The sequence below is a fragment of the Histomonas meleagridis genome (genome assembly GCF_020186115.1).
Source record: "Histomonas meleagridis strain 2922-C6/04-10x chromosome Unknown contig_20, whole genome shotgun sequence".
Taxonomy (NCBI): Eukaryota; Parabasalia; order Tritrichomonadida; family Dientamoebidae; genus Histomonas; species Histomonas meleagridis.
Window position 1 is genome coordinate 1,771,593 of NW_027150805.1, and position 27,156 is coordinate 1,798,748.

At 26.2% G+C, this 27,156-nt stretch overlaps 5 protein-coding genes across 5 annotated transcripts; 2 read left to right on the forward strand and 3 right to left on the reverse strand.

The window, feature by feature from the left end:
* Window positions 1–14,831: 14,831 nt before the first annotated feature.
* GO595_003099 (ribosomal protein L32) lies at window positions 14,832–15,239 on the reverse strand (the record flags this gene model as incomplete). The annotated part of the gene is made up of 1 exon (XM_067916083.1): window positions 14,832–15,239. The coding sequence occupies one exon, from the start codon at window positions 15,237–15,239 to the stop codon at window positions 14,832–14,834; it is 408 nt and encodes a 135-aa protein (XP_067776900.1).
* Window positions 15,240–15,664: 425 nt separating this feature from the next.
* On the forward strand, window positions 15,665–16,246 carry GO595_003100 (40S ribosomal protein S5; the record flags this gene model as incomplete). The annotated part of the gene is made up of 1 exon (XM_067916084.1): window positions 15,665–16,246. The coding sequence occupies one exon, from the start codon at window positions 15,665–15,667 to the stop codon at window positions 16,244–16,246; it is 582 nt and encodes a 193-aa protein (XP_067776901.1).
* Window positions 16,247–16,672: 426 nt separating this feature from the next.
* Window positions 16,673–17,551, forward strand: GO595_003101 (26S proteasome non-ATPase regulatory subunit 7-like A-like; the record flags this gene model as incomplete). The annotated part of the gene is made up of 1 exon (XM_067916085.1): window positions 16,673–17,551. One exon carries the CDS (start codon window positions 16,673–16,675, stop codon window positions 17,549–17,551), a length of 879 nt encoding a protein of 292 aa, XP_067776902.1.
* Window positions 17,552–20,691: 3,140 nt separating this feature from the next.
* Window positions 20,692–21,894, reverse strand: GO595_003102 (uncharacterized protein; the record flags this gene model as incomplete). The annotated part of the gene is made up of 1 exon (XM_067916086.1): window positions 20,692–21,894. The coding sequence occupies one exon, from the start codon at window positions 21,892–21,894 to the stop codon at window positions 20,692–20,694; it is 1,203 nt and encodes a 400-aa protein (XP_067776903.1).
* A 2,642-nt stretch (window positions 21,895–24,536) lies between these two features.
* Window positions 24,537–25,724, reverse strand: GO595_003103 (PIKK family atypical protein kinase; the record flags this gene model as incomplete). Its single annotated transcript, XM_067916087.1, has 1 exon — window positions 24,537–25,724. One exon carries the CDS (start codon window positions 25,722–25,724, stop codon window positions 24,537–24,539), a length of 1,188 nt encoding a protein of 395 aa, XP_067776904.1.
* Between the last annotated feature and the right edge of the window lie 1,432 nt (window positions 25,725–27,156).

Below are 27,156 nucleotides of genomic sequence, written 5' to 3' on the forward strand. Positions count from 1 at the left end.
AAGAACATGGAGTAAAAACGCGTGAAGCATCTAATGAATGTATTTATACTATTGCAAATGATTTCATAAAATAAGGAACAATCATTAACGCAATTGTTATTACATTTATTTGTTAGTATAGCACAAAAAATGAAAAATGATAACGATGATGGGTCAGAAGGACTGAATGAAAAAACGCATATATTAAGAACAAAAAGAACATCGAAAAAAAGTATGAAAAACGCATTCGTTTTGTTTAGAACAATCCACCCACACATTCCACCTAATAAATCAAATATTTATCATTGTTAATGAATCAACTCTTAATTATTATTTAATTGAATGAACCAATTATTTAATTTTTTGCATTCATTAATAAAAGATACAACTTTACTTCTTATTTCCTTAAATATGTTTTTTCTAATCGTTAAAATACAACTTTTTTAGCAAAAATAATTATTTTTTATCTCAATTTCCACTTTCTGGATCATGATCCTTGTCATGACCAATTATCCTTTTTTTGATTTAAGTAAGTAAAATCTGAAATTTGTTGTGATGTTATTTAAATTTTGTTTTCATCTATCGTTGTTAATTTCTTTCTATACTTAACGTTTTTTTAATAAAAAAATGCACCCACGGGGACTCGAACCCAGGACCTTTGAGGCATAAGCTCAACGCTCTAACCGACTGAGCTATGAGTGCGTCGAGATTTCCTCAAAAAAAATGCTGGACAAATAAACAATAATCCTAAAACAATATGAGATTCATTTGAATTTTAAAATTCGCTTATCTACAAACAAAACACATGATACCACTTATGATAATTTACAGTATTCATCATTTGACATTTGAAATAATCTTTGTCGAAAAATTTAAGTTATTTTGGCAATTTCGAAAATTCCACATATAGAAAAAAAATGCCAGTTTTGAAATTGAACAACTTTGTTCGGCAATTTTCCTGTTGAATTATATTGTCTTTGATCACTTCATTGTTCAATGAGAAAGCTTTCACAAAAGAAATGGAAAATACTTGATGAGAGAGTTGATCGATTTCGAATGATGCAACCATTAATAGCGCATTGTGAACCAACAAGTTTTTTTTGGTAGTCCACACCAACTTTACAAATTTATAAAGACACATGAAAATGAAAGTGATATTTTCTATTCATATTTTATTCTTCAAGTTCCAAAACTTCATTATAAAACGGATGAACATCTTGCAACACTTGTTCATGAAATTATCACGAAATGTCCATCAAAACGTGATTCATATATAAATGAATTATTTAAGGAAAGTAATACAATTCTTCGACGAGTATATGATCTAGGAGGAATTACAGAACAAGAAATACGAGAAAAAAATGCGACGAATTTCCAATGTTTTTGTGATTTATTTCATAATACGAATAATAAATTCATATATGATTCAAAAGAAGAAACGATTACCAAAGATATGATTTATCATATTTATCTTGAAGGCACGATTGAAAGAGCGATTTTTGAAGATGATTCTGAAAAAATGCTTCAAATAATGAATGAACAACATAAAAACAAAAACACGAAAATTAATTTAAGTCCATTTTTCCATTATGAAAACGTTCCAACATTACTTGAACTTGCATGTCATTGTAATTCTAAAAAATGTGTTAAAAAATTAGTTAATGGAATTGCAAAAGAAGAAATTAATGATTCGATTATTGATTATTGTATTATGAGTGGTGAAGGGACATTAGTGAAATATTTTGAAAAGAAATTTGGGAAAAGTATTAAAGGGAAATATCACCTTGCAGCAAATTACTTTAATGTTGATTGCTTAGTTGAATTGGAAGATGATGGTGAAGTCGAATTTGTATGGCGAAATGTTGAGAGCGTCTATAGTAATCATGATAAGGCTATATGTCAATTAGTTTATCCAGATGTGTATGAAATGTTGGAATGTAAGGCTTATAATGATATAACGAAATGGTTTTTATGCGTTGAAGGTATGTCACAATATGCAGGAAATACTTACGCTTCAAATGCTGTAGCAGCTGATAATGAAGAAATGGCAATATTCATCATTAATCAAGGAATAGAAATATTTTAAGTAAAAAATCTTAATGAATGAATTAAACAATCAATAAAATACATTCAAACCTTTGTTCTGCACTTGAATGCATTTTTTTTTAAGTTATTCTAAATACCAAACACAAAGAAGTGATTAAACTTAATTTAAATTATGTTCAATGAAATATTGAAGTAGCTTTTTAATCAATGTGATACTTCGAACATATGATCTTTTTGACTGTATATGCATGAATTGGATTATATATTAAACACACAAAGTATCAAGGAATATTTGATGGACAATATTAAAAATCTCTCTTTATTTTATTAATGTTAGCTTATGACAAACTAATAGTATAATCCAAAATACTCATTAATTAAAATTTTGGAGTTAAGTTTTTATCACAACAAAACTGATAAAAAGTGTGAGTAAAAAAAATGAACAAGCAGCTTTCACATTTGATTTAAGCAAATACTGTTAAGGTTATTATTAATTAACAAATTTGTTGTTTTATCACATCAATCATTAAAAAATCTTGTAAAAATAAAAATAAAATTAATGAAAAGTTTACTACAAAATGATATATTTACATAAATATTTTTTTTTATTTATTAAAATTAATACCGAAATTTAAATATTTATAAAGTTATCTTCTTCTTTAAAATCATCTGCAAATGGATCTTCTTTAATGTTTTCCATTTTTGTTCCTGCTGCAAATACATTTGTTGAATCTTTATTTTCTTCATCTGTAACAATATCAATTTTTTCAATATTTTGTTTCTTCTTCCAAACAAGAATTAATATTGCTATTACAATTGAAACAACAACAACAATTGCAATAGCAACACAAACACCAATAATAATATCATTATTATTATTATTTAATTGTTCTCTAAAATCATTTTGATAAAAAATAGTAAAGAAATCAGAATAAAAACTTATGAATTCTGAAAATATAATAACTTTATATTCATAATATATAAATTCTGTATAAGTAAAGATTCCATTCGAATTAGAAATTGTATTTGAAATATATGAATTATAAAGTGTAACTGTTTGTGTTAATGATATTGTATATGTTAAAAGAAATGAATGAGTTAATGTTGCATCGGGTGGAAATGAACTCGTGAAAGAGTTCGATTGTGAATATGTATTTGATTGTGAAAATGTATTAGTAAAAATAAATGGAAGACATTCATCAATTATCGAATTACTTACATTAAAAATATCAAAATGCTCTTCTATATATAAATCACTTGTCATGACATTACTCAAATAAACATTGAAAAATGCATTCTCTTCAATGTTTGGCTCACAAGTACCATAAAAATAAATACAATTCAAATTAAAACAATTCATAAATGCACTTCTCCCAATTTCTTTTACATTTTCACCAATAATAACTGTGTTTAAATTTGAAATATATTTATTAGAAGATGTTTCAATTAAATTATTCATATTTGAAGAAGTAGGTGTTACAATTTCTGGATAATAAATTAATGAATAAAATGCATATTCTCCGATTGTTATAACTGAATTTGGAATATATATATATTGTAATGAATAACAATATGCAAATGCATAAGATCCAATAGATTTTACATATTCTCCGATAACAATATTTAATAAATTTAAATTTAATGCAAATGCATAATTTCCAATTGAAGTTACAGATTTTGGGATTTGAAATATTTTATTTGAAATACCTTCTGGATAAATAATGATTTCTGAAATATTTTTATTATAAAGAATTCCATCATTATTATAATTAGAATAAATTTGATTATCAGGTGAAATATTAATAATTTGAAGATTTCTACAGAGTAAAAAAGCTGTTGGAGATATTAATATAACTGAAGAAGGAATTGTAATATTAGTTAAATAAATACATGACTCAAATGCACTATCACCAATTGTTTTTAATTTTTTCTCCCAATATAATTTTTTCTAAATATTTACAATTATAAAATGCATAATCATCAATTATTTCAACATTATTTCCAAGAATAATTGACTTTAAATAATTATTATCAGTAAAAATGAATCCTTCAATCAAAGTTACTGAATTTAATATTTGGAATGTGTTATTGAGAATACCTTCTGGATATATAATGATTGTCGAAATATTTTTATCATATAAAACTCCACTATTTTCAAGATTAGAATACATTTGATTATTAGAAGAAACATTAATAAATTGAAGTTTTTCACTTGATCGAAAAGCTGTTGGAGATATTGTTGTAACTGAAGCAGGAATTGTTATATTTTTTAATGTAGTACATGAACTAAATGCATAATCACCAATCGTTTTTAAATTTTCTCCTAATATAACATTTTCTAAATTATAACAATCATAAAATGCATAATTATTAATTAAAGTTACAGAATCTGTAATTTCAATAGTTCTTAAATTAGAACAGTAAGCAAATGCATAAGAATCAATTGTTTCTAAATTTGAATTTAATGTAACAATTTCCAAATTATTACAATAACTAAATGTATAAGTACCAATTGAAACTATATAAGGTGGAAGTGGAACACCATTTACTTTATTTTCATAAAATGCATAATCTCCAATTGAAGTTAAACCAAAAGGAATATCGGTATCTGTGTTAATTCCAGGTGGGAAAAAAATAATTGTTGTTAAGTTTTTATCATATAAAACTCCACTATTTTCATAATTTGCATACATTTGATTATCAGATGAAACATTAATAAATTGAAGACTTCTACATGATCGAAAAGCTGTTGGAGATATTGATGTAACTGAAGAAGGAATTGTGATATTTTTTAAGGAAGTACAATAACAAAATGCATAATCACCAATAAATTCCAAATTTTCTTCTAAAATGACATTTTCCAAACTATTACAATAATAAAATGAATAACTTTTAATTGAATTTACTGAATTTGGAATTTTAACTGTTTTTAAAGTATTACAGTGAGAAAATACATAAGAATTAATTGTTTCTAAATTTGATGAAAATATAACAATTTCCAAATTATTACAATAACCAAATGCATAAGTACCAATTGAAAATATTTGAGATGGGAATGCAATTTCATAGAATACACTACAACCATAAAATGCATAATCTTCAATGTAATTTACAGAATCAGGAAGTGTAATTTCTGTTCCATCATTTCCAATTGGATAAATTATAATTTTTGTAATGAATTTATCATATAGAAGTCCATCATTATAATAATTAGAATATATTCGATTATCAGGTGATACATATATAAATTGAAGATTTTGACAAAATGAAAAAGATGTTGATGATATTGATGTAACAGAAGCAGGAATTGTTATATTTCTTAAAGAAGTACAATAACCAAATGCATGATTACTAATTGTTTCCAATTTTTTCTCCCAATATAATAATTTCTAAACTAGTACAACTATCAAATGCATAACTATTAATCTTTATTACTGAATTCTGAATTGTAATATTTTTTAAATTATTACAATCACAAAATGCATTGTCATGAATTATTTCCAAATTTTTTCCAAATGTAACATTTCCCAAATTATTACAAGAATAAAATGCATAAATATTAATCACTTTTAAATTATCACCAAATGTAACATTAACTAAATTATAACAATATTCAAATGCTCTTTCTTCAATAGAAATTACTGAATTTTTTAATTTCAACTGTTAGAAAATAAAAGTTTCGAAATGATCGATATGGAATATGTCTTATTTCACCTTCAATTATTACATGTTCTACATCATAATATAAATATCCTTTTTTTTAATTCACTATATTTATTTAATATAAGAGTTTTTGTTGTGTTATCAAATACTTCGATCCCATGAATAAAAAAATATCGAAAAAAATAAATATATTTAAGAACTTTTTCTCTTTTATGTGAGAGATTGTTAAAAAGTTTTGTTGGAAAATCGATTTTTAAAAAAATAAATAAAAAGAAGAAAGAAAAGAAAATGATAGAATTGTTTTGTGTTAACTGAATGAAAAAATATCGAAAACGAATAATTTTTTCATTCATGTTAGAAATTTGATGAAATTGTTTCAAAAAAGGTTTTAAAATTGAACTATAAGTTAGGGTACGATATTTCTTGTTTGCATGATGTTGATAAATATTACTTGTATTAATGAAATATTTTTCATGGTTGAAATCAAAATTTTGATTTTTAAAAATATTTGTTTTATCATTGACCAATTTTCTAGAATGAAAATGAACAAGCTCACCAAAACATGGAAACCTTGATAACACTAAACAATGGAAAATCATTGGTTAATTTCGATGTTTGAAACGCCCAGATTTTCTGATTGAATATACCGTTAAAATTTCAGTTCATGAGTTTTGCGACGATTGTTTTTTCAACTGTACATTCAATTTTTTTTATTTCATTGAAATTTTGAATTCATTTCCTCAGCTTTTGAGTATATGGAAATTGTTATAAAATACCCTTGTTTCTCTCCAATTCGCTGTATTCAATTTTCTTGACACATAAATTGAATAAAAAACCGTTTTCATCCATATTTCCTGCAAGCATTTTTCTTTTGCTGATTACAAATGTCTGGATTTGTACGGGTTAATGGACCTCTGTATTTAACCGCGTTGCCCTCATGTCATTTTTTTAAAAATCATTTTTATCAAATTATTCATATTTTTGTTTTTAACCTAAGAAAGGTCAAGAGACGAATTTTAAGCCAATGATGACTTTTAGATACAACATTAAGGGAACATAAAGCCACTCAACAAAAAAAAACTGAAATTTGCAAAATTGAATTATTTGTTTAATCATTCAATTCTTCAATATTTTTAATGATCAACATTCCCTACAGTATCATGCAATTGTTCTTCAAGTCATAACAATCTTTGCCTTTTTGCATGTGATAATTTGAGATTTCACTAAATCATAATTTGGGATTACACTCTGAGCATTTTCATTCATATAGCTTCCTCATTTCTTTTGTAGTCGAAAGACAAACAGGAATAATGAATTTTTTATTCATCATAAATGGACCATGATTCTGTGATTGTATGCATTTGTAAGTGTTCCCAAGCTGCCAGTAAGTGCTTAATTGCCATTTCTTTGTTAAAGACCGTATTTGGATTTTCTTGATATGTTTTATTATAGAGTCTTCTGGCTGTTGATTTTAAGCAGCCAAACACCGATCTATCGAGGGGCTGCAGGCAATCTGTTAGTCCAGCTGGTATGAAAATCAAATCAATGTTTAATCGATTTGCAAGATCTTTGATCTTTTCAGTCTCGTGAGATTTGTAATGATCAATTATGAGGTGTATCTTATCGTTGTCGCCGAAATGCTTGCGAAGAAATGTTAAATTATTCTGAAATGCGCCTTCTGTAGTCCATCCGCTCTTTGATCTACCGGACATGTGATATGAAATGACCTAAATCTCTTTCTGTTCTCTCAGTTGTGCTTTTTGCAATGATAAACAAAGGCAACTTAGTTCCATCGGCCTTTATTCCAGCCAATACAGTAGTAACAGATTGCTTCGGATTTCTATCAAAAAGAACTTTCACATTATCTGATCCTTTCTCGGACCATGTTGAAATTCCACCTGAAAAGCTCTTCCAGCTTGTCTCATCAGCATTCCCTATTCTTGAGCCATCAGTGGTCTCAAGAAAATTTCAAATTTTCTCAATAAATTTATTCTTGTCATCTTCTGGTGTTACAGGTCTCCTTTTTAAATGAGGTTTCCTCATTGAAGTAGAATCCTTGGGAGATAAAATTAGTGAAAATATAATCTTTGATTGCAGCTTCTTCGTCATCAGTAAATATTCTATGCCCGATCCCATGGTTATTCAACCACGGCCTCCAATTGTTGTTAATAGACATTTGTTTCTTCCAATATTTTAAAGTGGATTCTGGAATATTTGATAATTTTGATAATTTATAAATTGATAGCTTTCCATTCAGGAGTTCATCTATCACGGTTTGAATCTTCTTTCACAAATCTTTTCTCGTGTAATCATTATGGGGTTCTCCCTGAAAGACATTTCTTATTTGCATTGGCAAAATGACATGGCCAGGCCGTTTGCAAATAATTTTGTATGGGCGTTGAAAATTTAAATAAGGCGAATTGGAAAGAAATGAGGGTACCATAAAAGATTCAAGAGAATATATAATAATATGTTATTCAATCTATTTAATTAGTAGAAAAAAATACAGAAATTGCTCTTTAAAAATATAAAAAAAAAAAGATAATGTAAAAAATTAATTTATGATCAAGTATTATGAATTTGAGCATTTTTGTTTTTCTTCTTTTTTAGCTATTAAAGAATCATTCTTTAGCATATTAACTATTTTATCATTACCTTTTTTTGATGCCATCATTAACGCATTATTACAAAATATAAAAGAACTCCAATAACATTAAGAAAATTTTAAATCAGTAAAACAAAATTTGATTATGACAAAAAAATATTTTTTAAATTTATATTAATATTTTCATGTTTAACAAGCAATGACACAATATCGGTATTTCCATTTAATGAAGCAAAAATAAGTGCTGTATCAAATAATAAAATTAATTTCCAAGTTTTATTTTGAATTCTTATTTTATTAAATTAATGAATATCTTTAGCATTGACATCAATTCCTTTTTGTTCAAGAAGGAATTTAACGATTTCTGTGTATCCTTTTTCAGATGCAATAATAAGAGCTGTCATAAATATTTTAAATTATTTCCAAATATTATTTTGAAACATTAAATTATTAAAATAAATTTTAAATAAAACTTATTAATATCCTTAGTATTGACATCAATTCCTTCTTGTTCAAGAAGTAATTTGACAACTTCTTGATTATTATTTTTTGATGCAATCATAAGTGGTGTTTCAAATATTTTAAATAATTTCCAAATATTATTATGAAACATTAAATTATTAAAATAAATTTTAAATAAAACTTATTAATATCTTTAGTATTGATATCAATTTCATTCTGTCCAAGAAGTAATTTAAATATTTCTATGAATTCATATGGATGAAATGCATAAACAAGTGCAGTCCAAATTAATATAAATAATTCCCATAAAATATTTTGGTATATTAAAAATTTAATGTGATTATTAAAAAATATACAAAAATATTTTTAATGTTAATATCAATTCCTTCATATTTAAGAAGTAATTTTACGACTTCTATATGGCCGTTTATCGCAGATATCATTAATGCTGTTTCAAATTATTTGAATATTTCCCAAATTTTATTTTGATATATTAAATTTTTGCTACAAATAACAAATTTAATATATTAACAAGTTGAGCATTGACATCAATTCCTTTTTGCTCAAGAAATAATTTAACTAAATCAATATCGCAATATCGTGATGCTACCATTAATGGTGTCCAATAAAAGTCGAACATATACCAATGATTATTTAGAAACTCTAATATTTTGAGATAGACATTATAAAAATGAATTAAATATCTTTAGTATTAATATCAATTCCATTTTTTTCAAGAATAAACTTGACGATTTCTTTATGACTTTTCCATGTTTCATTTGAAAGTATACTAAAAAATAATTTAAATAATTTCCAAATATTATTTTGAAATATCAAATTATTAAAATAAATTTTATATAAAACAAATAAATATCTTTAGCATTAATATCAATTCCTTCTTGTTCAAGAAGTAATTTAACGATTTCTGTATGATCATATTGAGATGCAATAATAAGAGCTGTCCTAAATAATTTAAATAATTTCCAATTATTATTAAAAAATATTAAATTATCAGAATAAATTATAAATAAAATAAATAAATGTCTTTAGCATTAATATCAGTTTCATTCTGTTCAATAAGTAATTTGACTATTTCTATATGATTAAATTCAGATGCATTAATAAGAAAAGTCTTAATGCTTATGAATAATTCCCAAATATTATATGGAAATATAATACTATATATATTAATTTTAAATTAAACATATAAACATTCTTAAAGTTAACATCAATTATTTTTTGTTCAAGAAGAAATTTAACAACGTTTATACGGTTAATCTTTATAGCAATAATAATCCCTGAATCAAATAATTCAAACAATTTCCAATTATTACTAAAAAATATTAAATTATCAGAATAAATTTTAAATAGAATAAATAAAAAATTTTAGCATTAATATCAATTTCTTTTTGTTCAAGAAGTAATTTAACTATTTCAGTATAACCTTTCGCACATGCCCATATAAAAGCTGTCCTAAATAATTGAAATAATTTCCAATTATTATCTTCAAACCCAAAATCATTAAAACAAATATTAAGTAAAACAAATAAATATCTTTAGCATTGATATCAATTCTATCTTGTTCAAGAAGTAATTTAACAACTTCTTGATGATTATTTTTTGATGCAGCCATAAGAGCTGTTTCAAATATTTTAAATAATTTCCAAGTATTATTTTGAAACTTTAAATTATTAAAATAAATTTTAAATAAAACATAATAATATTTTTAGCATTAACATCAATTCCTTCTTGTTCAAGAAGTAATTTAACAACTTCTTGATGATTATTTTTTGATGCAGCCATAAGAGCTGTTTCAAATATTTTAAATAATTTCCAAGTATTATTTTGAAACTTTAAATTATTAAAATAAATTTTAAATAAAACATAATAATATTTTTAGCATTAACATCAATTCCTTCTTGTTCAAGAAGGGATTTAACGATTTCTGTGTATCCTTTATCAGATGCAATAATAAGAGCTGTTCTAAATAATTTAAATAATTTCCAAATATTATTTTCAAACCCAAAATCATTAAAACAAATATTAAGCAAAACAAATAAATATCTTTAGCATTGATATCAATTCCTTTTTGTTCAAGAAGTAATTTAACTATTTCAATATGATCATATTCAAATGCAAACATAAGAAAAGTCTTAATACTTATAAATAATTTTGATACATTATTTTGAAATATCATATTACTAAAATAAATTCTCAATGAAAATAACAAAAATCCTTGTAATTTAAATCAACTTCAAATTTTTCAAGAATATCGTTGTCTAATTCATCTTTTTCTGATAGAGTTGATCTTGAGGGATATTTTGCATCGAGTTTTGTTTTAACAAAATTATATATTAAAAAAATATTTCCAAATTTAATAAGTTCTTTAAATATATTTTCATTAATTTTCATTCCTTCATCTATTAATAACATAAAAATATTATAATTTGCATATAAGATACAAATTTCCCCTAATTTTTCGAGTGAATAATATTTTGGGCCTTGATTCTCATAAATATATTTAAAAATATCATTTCTATGATATTCAATTGCTGCTTTATATACACCATCATATGATGATTTATTTTGTTCACATAAATGAATGATTTCAAGATTTCCGCCTACTACTGCATACTTAAAGGCATTAATTACATTTGCACCATTCATAAGCAAATATTTAAAACATTTAATTGACCCAAAAAATGCTGCATAATCAATTAATGTAACGTTATCTTGATTAACAAATGAACATATTTCATAAAGTGATGGTTCAATTGTTTGATTAAAATTAAATTTTTGTTGTGATGATATTTCTTGAAGTTTTTCGATTTCATCATTTCGAATTATTTTTGCAATTTCATTTGGATTAACTCCTTCGTTAATTAATTTCTTATGAAGTTCCCAATTATTTTCTTTAAGTTTGGGTCGAATTCGATCGAATTCTCTGTTAAATTTATTATATTTAACTTCCAATAATTCATGTTCTGTTAATCGATGTGCAAAATAAAACATGACATTCTTTCTTATTACACGATCAGATATTATTCCCAAATCAATAAGTCTCTCTAGTAGAAAATTAGATTCTTGTGAAGGCATAAAAATATAAATAATTTCTTCAAAACTTTTAAATATTTTTGCATTATCATAAAGCTTCTTTTCTTCTTCTTCAATTGCATAAAGTAAACTTAAATAAAGATTAAATTCATTTATATGAGAAATAATAGTTGCACATATTATATGGCTAATAATGAAGAAAAAAGAATCTGGAAAATTTTTATCTAAAAAATTCATTATTGATTGTACAGAAGTTTTAATTTTATCACTACTATCATCATCGATTATATTCTGTATAATATCTTGAATTTCTTGAATATCTTTTGATTTAAGAATCTTCATTTTGGGGACTTACAATGAAAAAATAAAACAATTCACACAATTTTCTTAGATATCGTCATAAAATTCAATACGTTACAATGGCTATTGGCTAGCATGGTCTTGAATTTGAAGGGATGGACCATCGTTTTTATCTGAAAAAGTTGTATAAACGGTTTTGGTCTAGGTTGTTACTGTGAAAAGAACCAAAAAAAATTTTGGGCAATTGTTTTTCGCTACAGACAAACCTTGTCAATTTTAGTATCATAAAAAAATTTAGATGTCATTTTTCTGTAATCAAATTTGTTAGATAAAAAATAGATGGAGCAAAACGTCAGATTTTGATGAAAAAATTATTGAGAAGCTAGTTTCAACAAAATCAGATAAATTAATGATCTTTAGAATTTCCTCACATTTTTTGGGTTTCATATTCTGGCGAATGCCCTTAATTAAAAATTTTATGAATAACATATGCTGAAAAAGAAAGAGAATCAAAGATTTATGAAAAATAAATTAAACATTATATATTACAAGTATCCCCGAAGCACAATAGTATATGAGGTTGTTTATAACAATTCAAGGAGAAATAAAAAGAAAATAAAAAATACATATATGAAAGCTATTAATAAAAGACTTGGTATAATTGAATAAATAATCAATTAAAAAAAATTATAAGCAAAGCTAATAATATATCTTATTTTAGATTTGATTTTTGCATTTGGCAAAAATCAAATCCCAGGTTAAAAAAAATGTTAATCTTAAATTAATTCATATGGTTCAAGAACCAAGAGGTTTATAGTCAAATTTGAATAGTAGGACGAATAAAAATCACACAATCACCTTATATCGTCAATGAGAAGATATTGAATTATTATAGGAGAATATGTAAAATTGATCATTATATATTATTAACTACAAATAATTTCTGTTGCCATATATAAATTGCAGATTATAATATATTATAATATATTTGGTATCTGAATTAAAGACATGAATCAAAAAAAAAAAAAAAAAAAAAAAAAAAAAATTGATAAAATTTGATATGAATAGCATAAAATAAGATTTAAATTATGGTTTTTTCTATCGGTAAAAAACAAATCATAGGTCAAAAAAGAATCATAGTAAATTTACTATTCATGTATTATATCTTTATCGGTTAACGATCTATTTGTAGTCAAATTTGAATAGAAGAACGAACAAAAATCATTCAATCAGTTGAAAAGAAAAAAGACAATAAAAGGAGGATTTTGTCATATAAGATTCGGGAAAAGGTTAATACACAGGATGATTGATAATTTTTTAACCGATTTCAAATTACTACGCGAAGGGAAAAAAGTGCTCTTGAAAAAATTCAAATATAAAAAAATTGTTATTCTATTTAGAAAAGTTATCGTTAGAAAGTTTTGTATCGTTTGTACCAATATATGACCGAATGTGCATTCACATATCGAAAATAACTTATATACGACAATCACATGAATATGCCATCAATATATTTGAAATTTTATAAGTTTATTAACATTTTCGACAAATTTGACAAAAATTTAATATCAAGATTTTATATTATAATCAAGTAAAATAAGTAATATTTTATCATTTTTTGAATAATTTCTGAATTTTTTAATTTCTCAATATATCAAGATATTATTCTTAGTTTTTTATAAGTCAAAGATGCAACCATGTATTTACACATTATATATCCATTATATCAATAATGTAGGATGATCGCTATTTACGATTAAGAGTTCTTGATATCATTTTACATGTTCAAGCGGTTCGAAGTCAAATTTGAATGTTTAAACGAATAAAAATCACTCAATCAGCTCATATCGTTCTCAAAAACAATTTTCGAATAAAGTTAGCTCAAGAAACGGTGGTATTGACTCATATTCAGAAAAATAGAGAAATTAACATCATTACATAGAATGTCAAATACATTGAAAAATGTAATATATTTCAAATTTGAAAGCACATTGGTAATATGAGATAAAAGGAATGATAAATGTATCTCAAGTCAATATTTTGAAGATAATACGCAAATATCTTGGTATGAACGATACATTTTTTCTGATAAAAACGATTATTGATCATTGAATTTATTTGAGGAAATCTTTTTTTTTTTTAACATTTGTATTATAGCGAAATGCTCAATTTCATAGAGTAAATTTCTATACAAATTTAATTTGCGTCAAGAATATGTACTTACACAGAAACTATTTCATTGTTCATAAATTATTAAACAGATAAAAAAAGCATATCACCAAGATGTTACGAAAAAATTAAAATTCTATTGAAGGGGAAAAAGGGTGTACATTTTAGAATAAGGATATTTTTAATAAACTCAATGCAGATTTCCAAAGATCCCAGAGTCAAATGAATGACAGATAAATGAAAAGTACAAACAAAAAACAAAATTAAACTAACTTCTTTTAGCTCACAAAAATATGAATTCATATTTAATCTTATTCCAATATTTAATTTTTCATTAATTCTTTAAAATTTCAATAATATCTAGAGTCATGAGATTTTTACACAATAAAAGAAGATTTTAAATCAAGTTTCTTGGTTGCCAAAAAGAATGGAAGAAATAAAAATCCCTTTTTTTATTTGGGTGTTGATCATCATGCTAAAGCACCTCATTTTCAAAAAGACGTGTTTTTAAAATTAAAAAAAAAAAATAACAAAAATTAATTCACCCATCTTTTTATTGTTCTTCCTTCTTCATTCTGCAACCAGCATTGTAAACGAAAATGTTCTTTTCTTGTGCAGCCTTTTCAATTTGACGACGAAGCTTTCCACCAACTGCGTGATGAATAACTGCGCAGTATTTTGTGTTGTTAGTGAATAATGGCTCTAGTTCTTTAACGTTATGAACAATAACTGGTCTGAATCCATTTGGAAGCATATACTTTGTTTCTTTGTCACTTCCATAACCACATTTTGGATGTGCAGGTGTGCCACGTTGGTTCTTACGGAATCTTGAATCGATACCTCTGGTAAGACGCCAGCTAGACTTAACACGAACAAAGAGATCCGATTGGATACGGTTAAATCTTGTTTTCTTTTTCTTGATTATTGGCTTATGTTCTGCTGCAACAACTGTTGTAGACATTTTATGGCCCAAAGGAAAGACCAAACCGCAAAAACCGTTTTGAGTGTTTGACTAATTAAACGGTCACTCCTGAATGCTGTTAGTGAAGAAAAAATAAAATTCTCTTCTTTAAATCTGTACCAATTGCTAAATACCTAATTCATTTTCATGAAAACATAAAGCATGTCAATAAGAATATAATTTAATTGATCAAAAGGAAAAATAATATTTAACTAATTTAATTTTTATAGGCCTAAAAGTATATTTTCACTAAGACTAGAAGTTCATAACTTATAACCTATATGCATTGAACATCTTTTATACTTTGGTTTCACCTGTTTTAAAAATCATTACACCAATAGGTATGATTCAATAAGTCTGTTTGGATTTTACACTCAATTCTTGTCAGTCAATAATTGAATGCGTTTGTTTGGTTTTCCTTTTCGATGCAAGACGTAAAACTTTTTGGAAAATGGTCTTATTCCGATATAGACTTTGAGCAACTAGATAAGGCGCTTGTTGACTACATCTCAGTTCACGAAAAACAACAAGTTATACTCCCACATACAGCAGGACGTTATCAACACCAACAATTCCACAAAGTTAATTGCCCACTTGTCGAACGTTTTGTTTGCTACCTCATGTGCCATGGACGCAATGCAGGTAAAAAGCTCATGGCCATCCGCATTGTTCGCCAAGCGTTTGATCTTATCAACCTTGTAACAGGTGAGAATCCACTTGTTGTTTTTGTTAAGGCCGTTCAATACTGTGGCGCCCGTGAAGATTCAACACGTATTGGTGTTGGTGGTACAGTTCGTCGTCAAGCATGCGATGTTTCTCCACTCCGCCGCATCAACCAATCACTTGCTCTCATCACAGAAGGTGCCAGAAAGTCAGCTTTCCGTTCTTCCAAAACAATTGCTGAATGCCTTGCTGATGAACTAATTGCAGCATCCGGAAACACAAACGATAGTTATGCAGTCCGCAAGAAGGATGAACTCGAGCGAATTGCCAAGTCAAATCGTTAAATAAACATTTTTAATATAACATTTATCATTTGGAATATTAGTAATGATTCATAAATGATTTGTTTTATCATTTCGGTAAGTAAGAAATGATTGTGTTGATAATAATGTTATAAATGTTCTTAATTTGAGGCGAATAACTTAAAAATCAAAGTTTCACCAGTAGATTTTAACCACAAACTTCCTCGTGTTAATTTTTTTGGCTCAATTATGGAACATTTTTTTAATTTTGAAATAAATAATTGTTTTTTCCATTACTTTCGTGAACATTGCCACAATTTTTTTAACAATTTTCATGCATTTAATTCTTATCAAATATCATATATCGAGAATTTATGGATGAAGAAACTCAAAAACAATTTTAAGTTAAAATAACAAACGTCTTCTGACGGTTAAAACGGCAATTTTACCCTTCTATAGTTGGTCAGAATGTCCAAAATAGAACGAGTTGCCGTACATCCAATTGTACTTCTTTCTATTGCAGATCACCACAATCGTGTTGTTGGTAATAATGATTCAAACAAAAGAGTAGTTGGAATTCTTCTTGGTGATGAATTCAAAGGGCAAATAAATGTTCTTCAATGTTTTGCTGTTCCATTTGAAGAAGATCCGAATGATCCATCTATTTTATTCGTTGACACCAACTTTATTGATGAAATGTATGCCTTACATCGCAAAGTCACATTAAAAGAAAAAATAGTCGGTTGGTATTCATCAAAGACAACAGTTTCTCCAAACGATTTAGATATTCATCAAATAATTCGTAGATATACTCCCGATCCAGTTTTTATCACCACAGATGTAAATGCCAAAGATCCACATGAAATTCCAGTCACTGCATTTGTTGGAGCCGAAAGAGTTCGTCCTGATGGGCAGCCTATAGTTTCTTCATTCCAAAATGTTCCAACAATTGTTGACTTTTTAGAAGTTGAAGAAATTGGTGTTGAACATTTACTCAGAGATATCAAAGATGTTGATATGTCTGAGATCGGGACGACACTTACAAACAGTGTGCATGGCCTTGCCGCCTTAGAACACAGATTACAAGGAATATCAAATTATTTGCAAGATGTTATTGACGAAAAGTTACAACCAGACAATGAAATTATAGGAATAGCGCAGTCCATCTTTAATTTACTGCCAAACCTAGAATTAAAAGATACGGCTGATTCATTAAATGCCAAATCAGATGACTCAGCCTTTATGGTTTTCATATCACAGCTTTGTAGGTCGGTTGTGTCTTTACATGATTTGGTAAATAACAGACATCCACCACTCGGTGAGCAAAAAACAGAAGAAAAACAATAAACGTTCATTACTACTTTTATTTGAATTTTTGATTATTTCAAATTATATTTTTTTTTTCCTTGTAAAATCATAAATAACTTTAAAGTTTTCTGTTATTTTCATTTTCTTCTCCATGAATTCATAAGGAAAAGTGTCATTTGTATGCATGAAAAGGTTACATGAAATCATATTTAATTTAACAAAAGTAAATTTTGATTCTTCAGTCAATCAATTACTAAATTTATTTGATTTGAATTTATCATATTCATTTAATGTTGCCATTAGTTATTTGGTTTTCTCTGCATTCTGCTCACAAAAGATTGAAAGTAGCCTATACTCAAATTTTTTGGAATCAATTCAAACTAAAGAAAGAAAAATTGATAAAAATATACAAGAGCTGATAAAAATTTTTTGTGATTATATAATTCGGTATACATCTCATTATAAAATGCAAGAAGCATATTTTCTTATTGAGAAAATGATAAAACGAAATTTAATTCATCCAAATATTACCAAAAATATTAATTCTATATATTTTGCACATTACAGAACAGGAAAAAGGAATAAACGAATATACAAAGATCCATTTTGTGATGCTTTTTTTGAAAATTATATAGAACTTTCAAAGAATAAATGGGAACTTCATAAGAAATATATCGAAGAAGGACATAATCCAAATGAAATTGCAAAAATAATTCGAAATGATAAAATAGAAAAACTTCAAGAATTATCATCACAAACAAATTTTGATTTTAACCAAATAATTAAACCATCACTTTATGAAAGATGTTCATTTATTAATGAAGAAAATGTTACACTAATTGATTATGCAGCATTTTTTTCTTCAGTTAAATGTTTTAAATATTTACTTATGAATGGAGCAAAATTAGAAAACACAGGTAAATATGCAGTTGCAGGCGGAAATGAAGAAATTATTCATTTATGTGAACAAAATCATTCAACATTTTCTAATGCATATGAAGCAGCAATTGAATTTCATCGAAATGATATCTTTAAATATATCTATGAAAAAAATATGATAAAAAAAACAATAAATTATTAAAAATATGTTTAAATTTTGGAAATTATGAAATTTTTTTATTTTTAGAAAAAGAAGGTTTGGTGCTTCATAAAAGTTTTTTTTATCAATCAGCAAGATTAGGTAATTTATATCTTATTGATCATTTAATTCAAAAATATCCTATTCCAAAAAATATTTTAATATTTTCAATAGAATCAAGAAATATTGAACTATTAAAATTTGTTCTGAAAAAAGATATTGATATAAATGCAAAAGATATTTTTTTTATTTGTATTATTTCTATATAAGATTAATGATTTAGTGTTTATAAATATTATTTGGGATTAAAATTAATTTTTTCTAACAGCACTTAATTCAGCATCTTCAAGTGGTCATACAGAGATAGTTAAATTACTTCTTGAACAAGAAGGTATTGATATTAATGCTAAATATATTTATTCGTTCTATTTAAAATTCATTTTAATTATTTTTTATTTCAAAACAATATTTGGTAATTATTTAAAATATTTAAAACAGTGCTCATGATTGCATCTGAAAAAGGCCATATAAAAATTGTTAAATTGATTCTTGAACAAGAAGGAATTGATATTAATGCTAAAAATATAAATTTGTTTTATTTCAATTTCATTTTATTGATTTTTTATTTCAAAACAATATTTGGTAATCATTTAAAATATTTAAAACAGTACTCATGATTGCATCTGAAAAAGGTCATATAAAAATTGTTAAATTACTTCTTGAACAAGATGGAATTGATATTAATGATAAAAATATTTATTTGTTTTATTTAATATTTATTTTAATAATTTTATATTTCAAAATAAAATTTGGAAATTATTTGATACAGCACTTATGATAGCATCTGAAAATGGACATACAGAAATAGTTAAATTACTTCTTGAACAAAAAGGAATTGATATTAATGCTATAGGTATTAATTCGTTTTATTTGTAATTTATTTTCACAAGTTAATGCTTTATGCCAATATTTAAAAATTACTTAAATTATTTGAAACAGCACTTATGAATGCATCTGATAGAGGTAACACAGAAATAGTTAAGTTACTTCTTGAGCAAGAAGGTATTGATTTAAATGTTAAAGATATTTGTTTGTTTTATTCGTTGATTTTTTTAACATTTAAATGTATTTTTACAATATCTGGAATTTATATACATTATATTATACAGCACTTATATTTGCATCTAGATATGGCCCCACAGAAATAATCGAATTACTTCTTGAACAAAAAGGAATTGATATCAATGTAAAGAATATTTATTTGTTTCATTTAAAATTTATATTATATATCTGATGTTTCAATATAATATTTGGAAGTTATTTAAATTATTTGAGACAGCACTTATGCATGCATCTTCTAATGGTCACATAGAAATAGTCAAATTACTTATTGAGCAAAAAGGAATTGATGTCAACGTAAAAAATATTTATTTGTTTTATTTAAAAATTATTTCATATATTTTATGTTGCTAAATATTATTTGGAAATTATTTATATTATATGAAACAGCTCTTATGATTGCATCTGAAAGAGGTAATACAGAAATAGTTAAATTACTCCATAAACAAAAGAAATAATATCAAAGATTCTGATTCAGATCAAAGGTAATCAATAAAAAAACTTTGTCATTGCCAATGCTTCTGATTTTGAGGTATGAGCAGATTCATTTTTTTAAATAAAATCATAATTTTTTTATCTTTTTCTAGAATTATTTCTTTGAACATTGAATAATATAATGTTATTTCCATTGAATTATAATCAATTATTTTGTAGTGGTATTGCTTTAAGTGATATTTCCATATTTCACAAACCAATGGTGTAATTACGTTTAATTTGGAATTCTTTGTCAAGTTTGTTTGCAATACTTTTATAATGATCATAAATTTATCTGCTTCGTTTATATATACAATATCTCAACGCATTTCGATTGAAAATAATATGGATTCATGTTTCTGAATTGACAGAAATCCACCAAAAATGCCAATAACCGCTACAATCTTTAGCCACTTCACTTATGTCATAAAGTATTCAAAATAGTCGGAGCATTTTGATTCAATTTTTTCTTTTACCTAAAGAATTCACTCAAAAAGTTATTACATCTTTATTCTTTAATATGGCTTTGATATTTTCTTATCATTTCGACTGCATCACCTACAGTTGTGTTATTTGACACGTTCATAATGAAGTATTTCATTCCTTCCATTATTTTCTTCATGTCAATTGCACTTACATATGTTTCAGAATATCTTGATCTTGCAGTAAACATATTTGTATTTGTATCTTCGTTAATTATCGATTCACCTAATACTGATATAGAGTTATTTGCAACCATTATTGTTTGCACATAACAGTTTGTTATTGGCCTTCTTATATGAATTGGTGGCAATTGAGATAAATCAGCATTAGCTCCATCAATTGTACCAGTCATAACTTTGTCTGGATGAAGATATGCAAATACATCTCCACGTTTAAGTCTATTATTAAAATCAGAGCGCATTCGCACCCCAAGTTCGCCGACGGTTATTGAACGGGAAACCGGCGACGATACGAATACGTTACTGAAATGGTTGCAATGCTGTGGACCAGATTTCGGGATTAGGTGTCGGATATCAACGCAGGTAGCTACGCCAATGGGACCTATTTGGTTATTAAGTGCACACATGGAAAGAGTAAGACCGTTCCATAGATATTCGGTAAAGCCATGACATTTTTGAGTAGTTGAATCATATGGTTGTATTTCCTTGGTGTTGACAGTAAAATGATATTCGCTTGTTTCAGGAAGGTCTTTAAGACCAGTTTTGGATTTGGTTTGCGTTAATGTATCTCTATTATAATAGGGAAAAGAAATATCTATCGTTCCAATTTGTTCTTTGAAGGTTTCAGTTGCTGGCTCTGGAAGAAGAGGGAGATCATATGGTTTGTAATCGAGCTCTTGTATTTTCTTCATAAGATTTACGAGTGTTAAACCATCACCAACTGAATGATTAAGATTCAAAGCTATGTGGGTATCGTTATAACCAATGGTACCTATTGATTTTGAATATGGAGCACGAAGAGAATGAATTGCATTGCAAGCATCGGCAAGAGAATTTGTATTTGGGAGCTTCACTGGCTCATAAGGGTGTTTTCTTGCAATCATATTCTCGCCATCATATGCAAGTTTTAATCCAAAAGAATTATCAATAAATCTCTGAAGATATTCAGCAACAAATTTTGGGTGTTCCAATTGGATAGCTATTTCGGTATCACACTGTAAGTTAAATAAAAACTTTTCAAAATTTGATGCTTTTCTGCTCGAAAGCATTGCAAAGTGATCCAACCGTAAATGTATTCAATTATTGTAATGTTTATTTATCGTATTCAAACAATTTTTGTAGACGATTTTTCTGAAAACTTATCGTATTTTCATAACAACGATTTGTGTTGAAATTGATCGTCTTGATAGTATTCAATCTGTTTCTCACTTTTATGCCGATTTTGAGGTTAAAGCACCACTTTAGATAAACACAATAATTTTTAAAAATTTTCTCTCTGAGATATTGTATATATTTAGGAGAGGGTTCAATAATTGAGAAAAAGGCGATGAATTTTTCCGGAAGTGTGGGTATACCCAAGTCCTTTTAACAGTGAAACGATATCATCAAATCCATTTTCTTCAGCAATCATAAGTGCTGTTTTAAAACATTTGAACAAATTCCAAATATATTTTGGGAATTTTAGTATGTTTTAATAAATATCAATAAATACAATATAAATATATCTTTAGCATTTACATCAATTCCTTCTTGATTAAGAATTAATTCAACCATTTCAGGGTTACAAGAATTGCATGCGTTAAAAAGTACAGTCCGAAATATATTTTATAAATTCCATGAAATATTAACTTGATACCCAAAATTTGTATTTAAAACATTATTTAAAACAAACAAAAATCTTTTGCATTGATATCAATTCCTTTTTTATGGACAAGCAACTTAACAATATCAATATGGTTTTCTACAACTGCCATAATAAATGCATTTTCAAAATTTTTGAATCAACACCAAAACACAAAAATATTTCTTCAAAAACTTAAATAAACATCAAATAAAAACAAAAGATATCAGTTTTTGCATTAACATCAATTCCTTTTTGTTGAAGAAGTAATTTAACAATTTCAGTGTAGCCTCTTTTGGATGCATCCATAAGTGGTGTTATAATTATATTAAACATTTTCCAAATCAAGAGAAGATATTTCAAATTATAAAAACTAATTTTAAACAAAATAAAGCAATATTTTTTGGATTAATATCAATTTCTTTTTGCTCAAGAAGTAATTTAACAATATCAAAGAAACCACCACAAGTAGCACCTCTAAGTGCTGTATTAAAACAATTGAACAATTTCCAAATATTTTCAATAAACGTATAATCAAATTAATAAATATTTAACAAAACAAATAAATATCTTTTGCATTGACATCTATTCCTTTTTGTTCAAGAAGTAGTTTTACGATATCAATATAACCACAACCAGCAGCACGTTGTAAAGCTGTATGAAATAAAAGGAATAAAAACCAAATAATTAAAGAAAACATCAAATTAATAAATGAAATTTCAAATAAAAGAATTTAATGTCTTTTATATTAATATTTATTTCTTCTTGTTCAAGAAGTAATTTAACAATTTCGATATTTCCTGTTTCAGCTGAAACAATTAATAAGTTTGGTAATTGATTTTTTGCTATGAAGTTTAAAAAATATATATTACCAATTTCGATTGCATTTTTGATTATAGCTAAAGTAATTTTCATTCCTATTTCATTTAGAAACAAAAAAATTTCATAATTATCATATCGAATACATTTAATTCCTAATTTATCGAAATCTTTAATATCATTAACACTCTTCTCATAAAGATAATGGAAAATATTATTTCGATGAAATTTAATTGCTATAGTTAATGCTTTTTCGATTTCTAAATTATTATGCTCACATAAATGAATAATTTCAATACTTCCACCTGCAATTGCAAATTTCATTGTATTTTCAATATTTGCACCATTTAATAGCAAATATCTAAAACATTTAATTGCTGAAAAAAATGCTGCATAATCAATTAATGAAACATTTTTTGTATTAACAAATGAACACCTTTCATAAAGAGATTTTTTAATTATTTGATTAAAATCAAAATTTGGTTGTGATGATATTCCTTGAAGTTTTTCTATTTCGTCATTTCGAATTATTTTTGCGATCATTTTTGGATTAACTCCTTCTTTAATTAATTGTTTATGAAGTTCCCAATCATTCTTTGAAAGTTCTTTAATATTTGAATAAAATTGCTTCCCAAATGTTAGATATAAATATTTATAAACCCTGATATCATTTTGATCTTTATAATGTGCAAAATATAAATTATATAAATTTTTTATTATAACTGGTTCAATTATTTTCTGTTCAAACAAATTTTCAAGAAGAAAACATGATTCTTGTGTTTCTAATTCAGAAAGATATCTTGAAAATATTTGAATTATTTTTTCACTTTTATTAATGACAGCTTTTTCGTTTTTTTCTATATGTAATAAATAATCTATACATAATTTCGGATCTATATTCATTTTCGAAACAAAAAAGGAATAAACAAATCTAATTAGCATTACGTTAAAGGAAATGGGAAATTGAATATCAAATAATTTCATTGTTGATTCAACTATTTCATCGATATTTTCTTGATTTAAATTGAATACCAATTTCTCCAAGTCATATAAAATCTTAATTTGATTGAACATTATGCAAAATGACACTTTTCAAAATGTAATTCCAAATATATATTCATTTTTCGAAAAATAAAACAAAAACAAATTTCTTTTTAATTATACTTTGGCATGGAATCTTTTATTAGAGTTCACACACATAAAATTATATCAACTTAAAAAGCCGATACGCGATTTTTCAAAAAATTGTCATCACCAAAACGGGCACCAACCGCTGTACATTTTGCTTAACAAATATGTATCGGTTGCCATAGAAATCAGCTTATCGGCCTGTTCTTCCACCGAAAACGGTTTGTCCTTTGTGCCGAAGTCGGTGCCCGTTAACTTTGCCTTTACTCTTCTTGTCATTTCTACGCTTGACAAAACTGAACTTTCGCAAGCTATGTCACCCAAATAACTTTCGCTGTCATGTAATGAGATCATTTTGTAGTCGTTAGCCATGTTATCCTCTACACAGTCATCAGAATCTACCAAAGGCTCTTGTACGAAAATTGCCAAAATCATTACCAAAACTCGATAATTATCTCTTAATATGTTGGACATATTAATGAATGAACTTCTAAAAATCCCATCAACGCCACCAGGCCCCAAAGCCTTTACCATATTTCTTGTTAATCTAAATGGGACGGTTTCTGGGAATCTTTTTCTATTAGCCGCCTTTTCGAAGCAGTCACCGAAGTCAATGTGGATCACCTTACCCGTTATACTATTAATCAACAAATTCGAAGGATGTCTATCTCCCAATCCGATTACGTATCCCAATATTGAAGTCATAGCCGATGTTATTGAGAAAGTATTAATTTGTTTCAGCCAAGTTTTTGAGTCTGGAGATTTTAACCAAAAGAAATTTGATATCACATTATCAGGAATTTCATAAAATATTTTTTCCAATATTTGCATCTTTTGTATTGGCATTAAGTTATCATATATTCCATGTGAATACTTTTCAGCCAATGTATATTCGATTAATGGTTCGATTTTATGAAGGTTTCGAACAGTTTCGAATATATTTCGTAAAGTTTCTGTTCCAGGAATCCATTGCACTAATCCATGAGCGTTTGACAAAGGTATAACACTTGTTGTTTGTATTATATTACCATTAAAACACGTTTCTTTCAATATGAAACTATTTACGGACCCAAAGAATTGCATAATTCGTTCATCTAAACGTAAGTCTTCATGACCTTTTAATAAGTATTGATAGAAGTTACCATCATTACCTTTAATGATTACATCTTTTGGTGCTTGTTTCGAATTATATACAGTGAATTTACCAACAAAGTATTCAATTGTTATAGGCTTCCGGCCTGGAATATATGTACCAGGTACTGCTACATGGAAATTAGTTTTCTCGGCTAATTCAGATGATATCGCAGACATTTCGATCATTTTAATATTATCCAAATCATTTTCTAATGATTGTTTAAATGCTTGACACCAATTCATTATGTTTTTGGAGTATGTACTTTTATAACTTATATAATTGATGTTGTTTTCAATCTGTGTTAAATATTGTGAATATAATGACTTAAAATGATAATGCATTTGACATTTAGGCTTTTGGGTGATTTTGATGATTTGTAATAAGACTTCTTTCATCTTTTTATTATCACCATGAATATGATACATAAAAGTATCATCTAAAAGTTGTAATATTTTTTCATTCCATGTAACTGTAGCTAATAAAAGACTTTTCCGTATTAATACTACTTCGGAATATACTTCCGGATTTTCATTATTAAATTCTTCAAGTAATTTTAAAGCTGCTTTTGAACGCACTTCATTATTTGACTTCTTTAAAACAAATAATGAAAATATTAACTTATGATAATGTTCGATAAGTAATTTATATATTATATCATGTACAAAATTCGAGACTTCTAATGTTGGATGACTTAATTGTACTAATAATTGTGGTGATGCTTGTAATAATAATGAAGGATGAAGTTTCTCTATACAATTATGTGCAGTGGAGTTAAATATTTGTGGTTGATTTGCATGATCAAAGAATAAATTTAATAATTGTACCAAGTCAGAAAATGATGGTGATATTGAAGTACATTTAGTTAATGCGTCAATAGCATTTGTTACATAAGTTACTAAATTATCTTTATCTAAGTTAATTAATGTTACATTGATATCACTCCATTTACGTAATGTTTGTACATAATCAGTATCCATAGTTAATTCACTAAAGATTTGCATTGGTAAATAATAATTACCTTTTGTAGTGATATTATTATGTTTAATTTCATGATCTCGTTTTACAATATCTTTTAAATGATTATATGCAGAGATAATACCTTCATATGTATCATTAGTTTCTAATATCCAACTTGCATATAAATAATGACATTTCATCAATAATGAAGGCTCTGTAACTATTTGTGTTAATTGTTCGATTTCTTGTATTGCAGATTGTTTATCTCCAACTGTCCAATGTGCTACAGCAAAACAAACTTTATGTAAATTTGGTGCTGTTTTAAAGTTGAAATGTGGGAATAATATATTTAATGCATTATAATGTGTTTTCGTACCTAAAATAGATGACTTTAATTGAAAGAATTTAATTAAATGATCATCTTGAATAGGTGTTAAACTTGCTCGATTAGCTATAATACCAAACCATAAATCGAAATCTCGTGGAGCTGTTTTAAGTCGTTTACTCCAGACATGTTCTATTTCATGTGGATGAATATTTTGGATCCATAATTTCATTTCATTGATTTCAATTAATTCTTGACAATATAACATAGTTTGTTTTTGGATTTGATTTTCTCCCCAAAAAATTAATGGCTTTGAAGCTATTAAT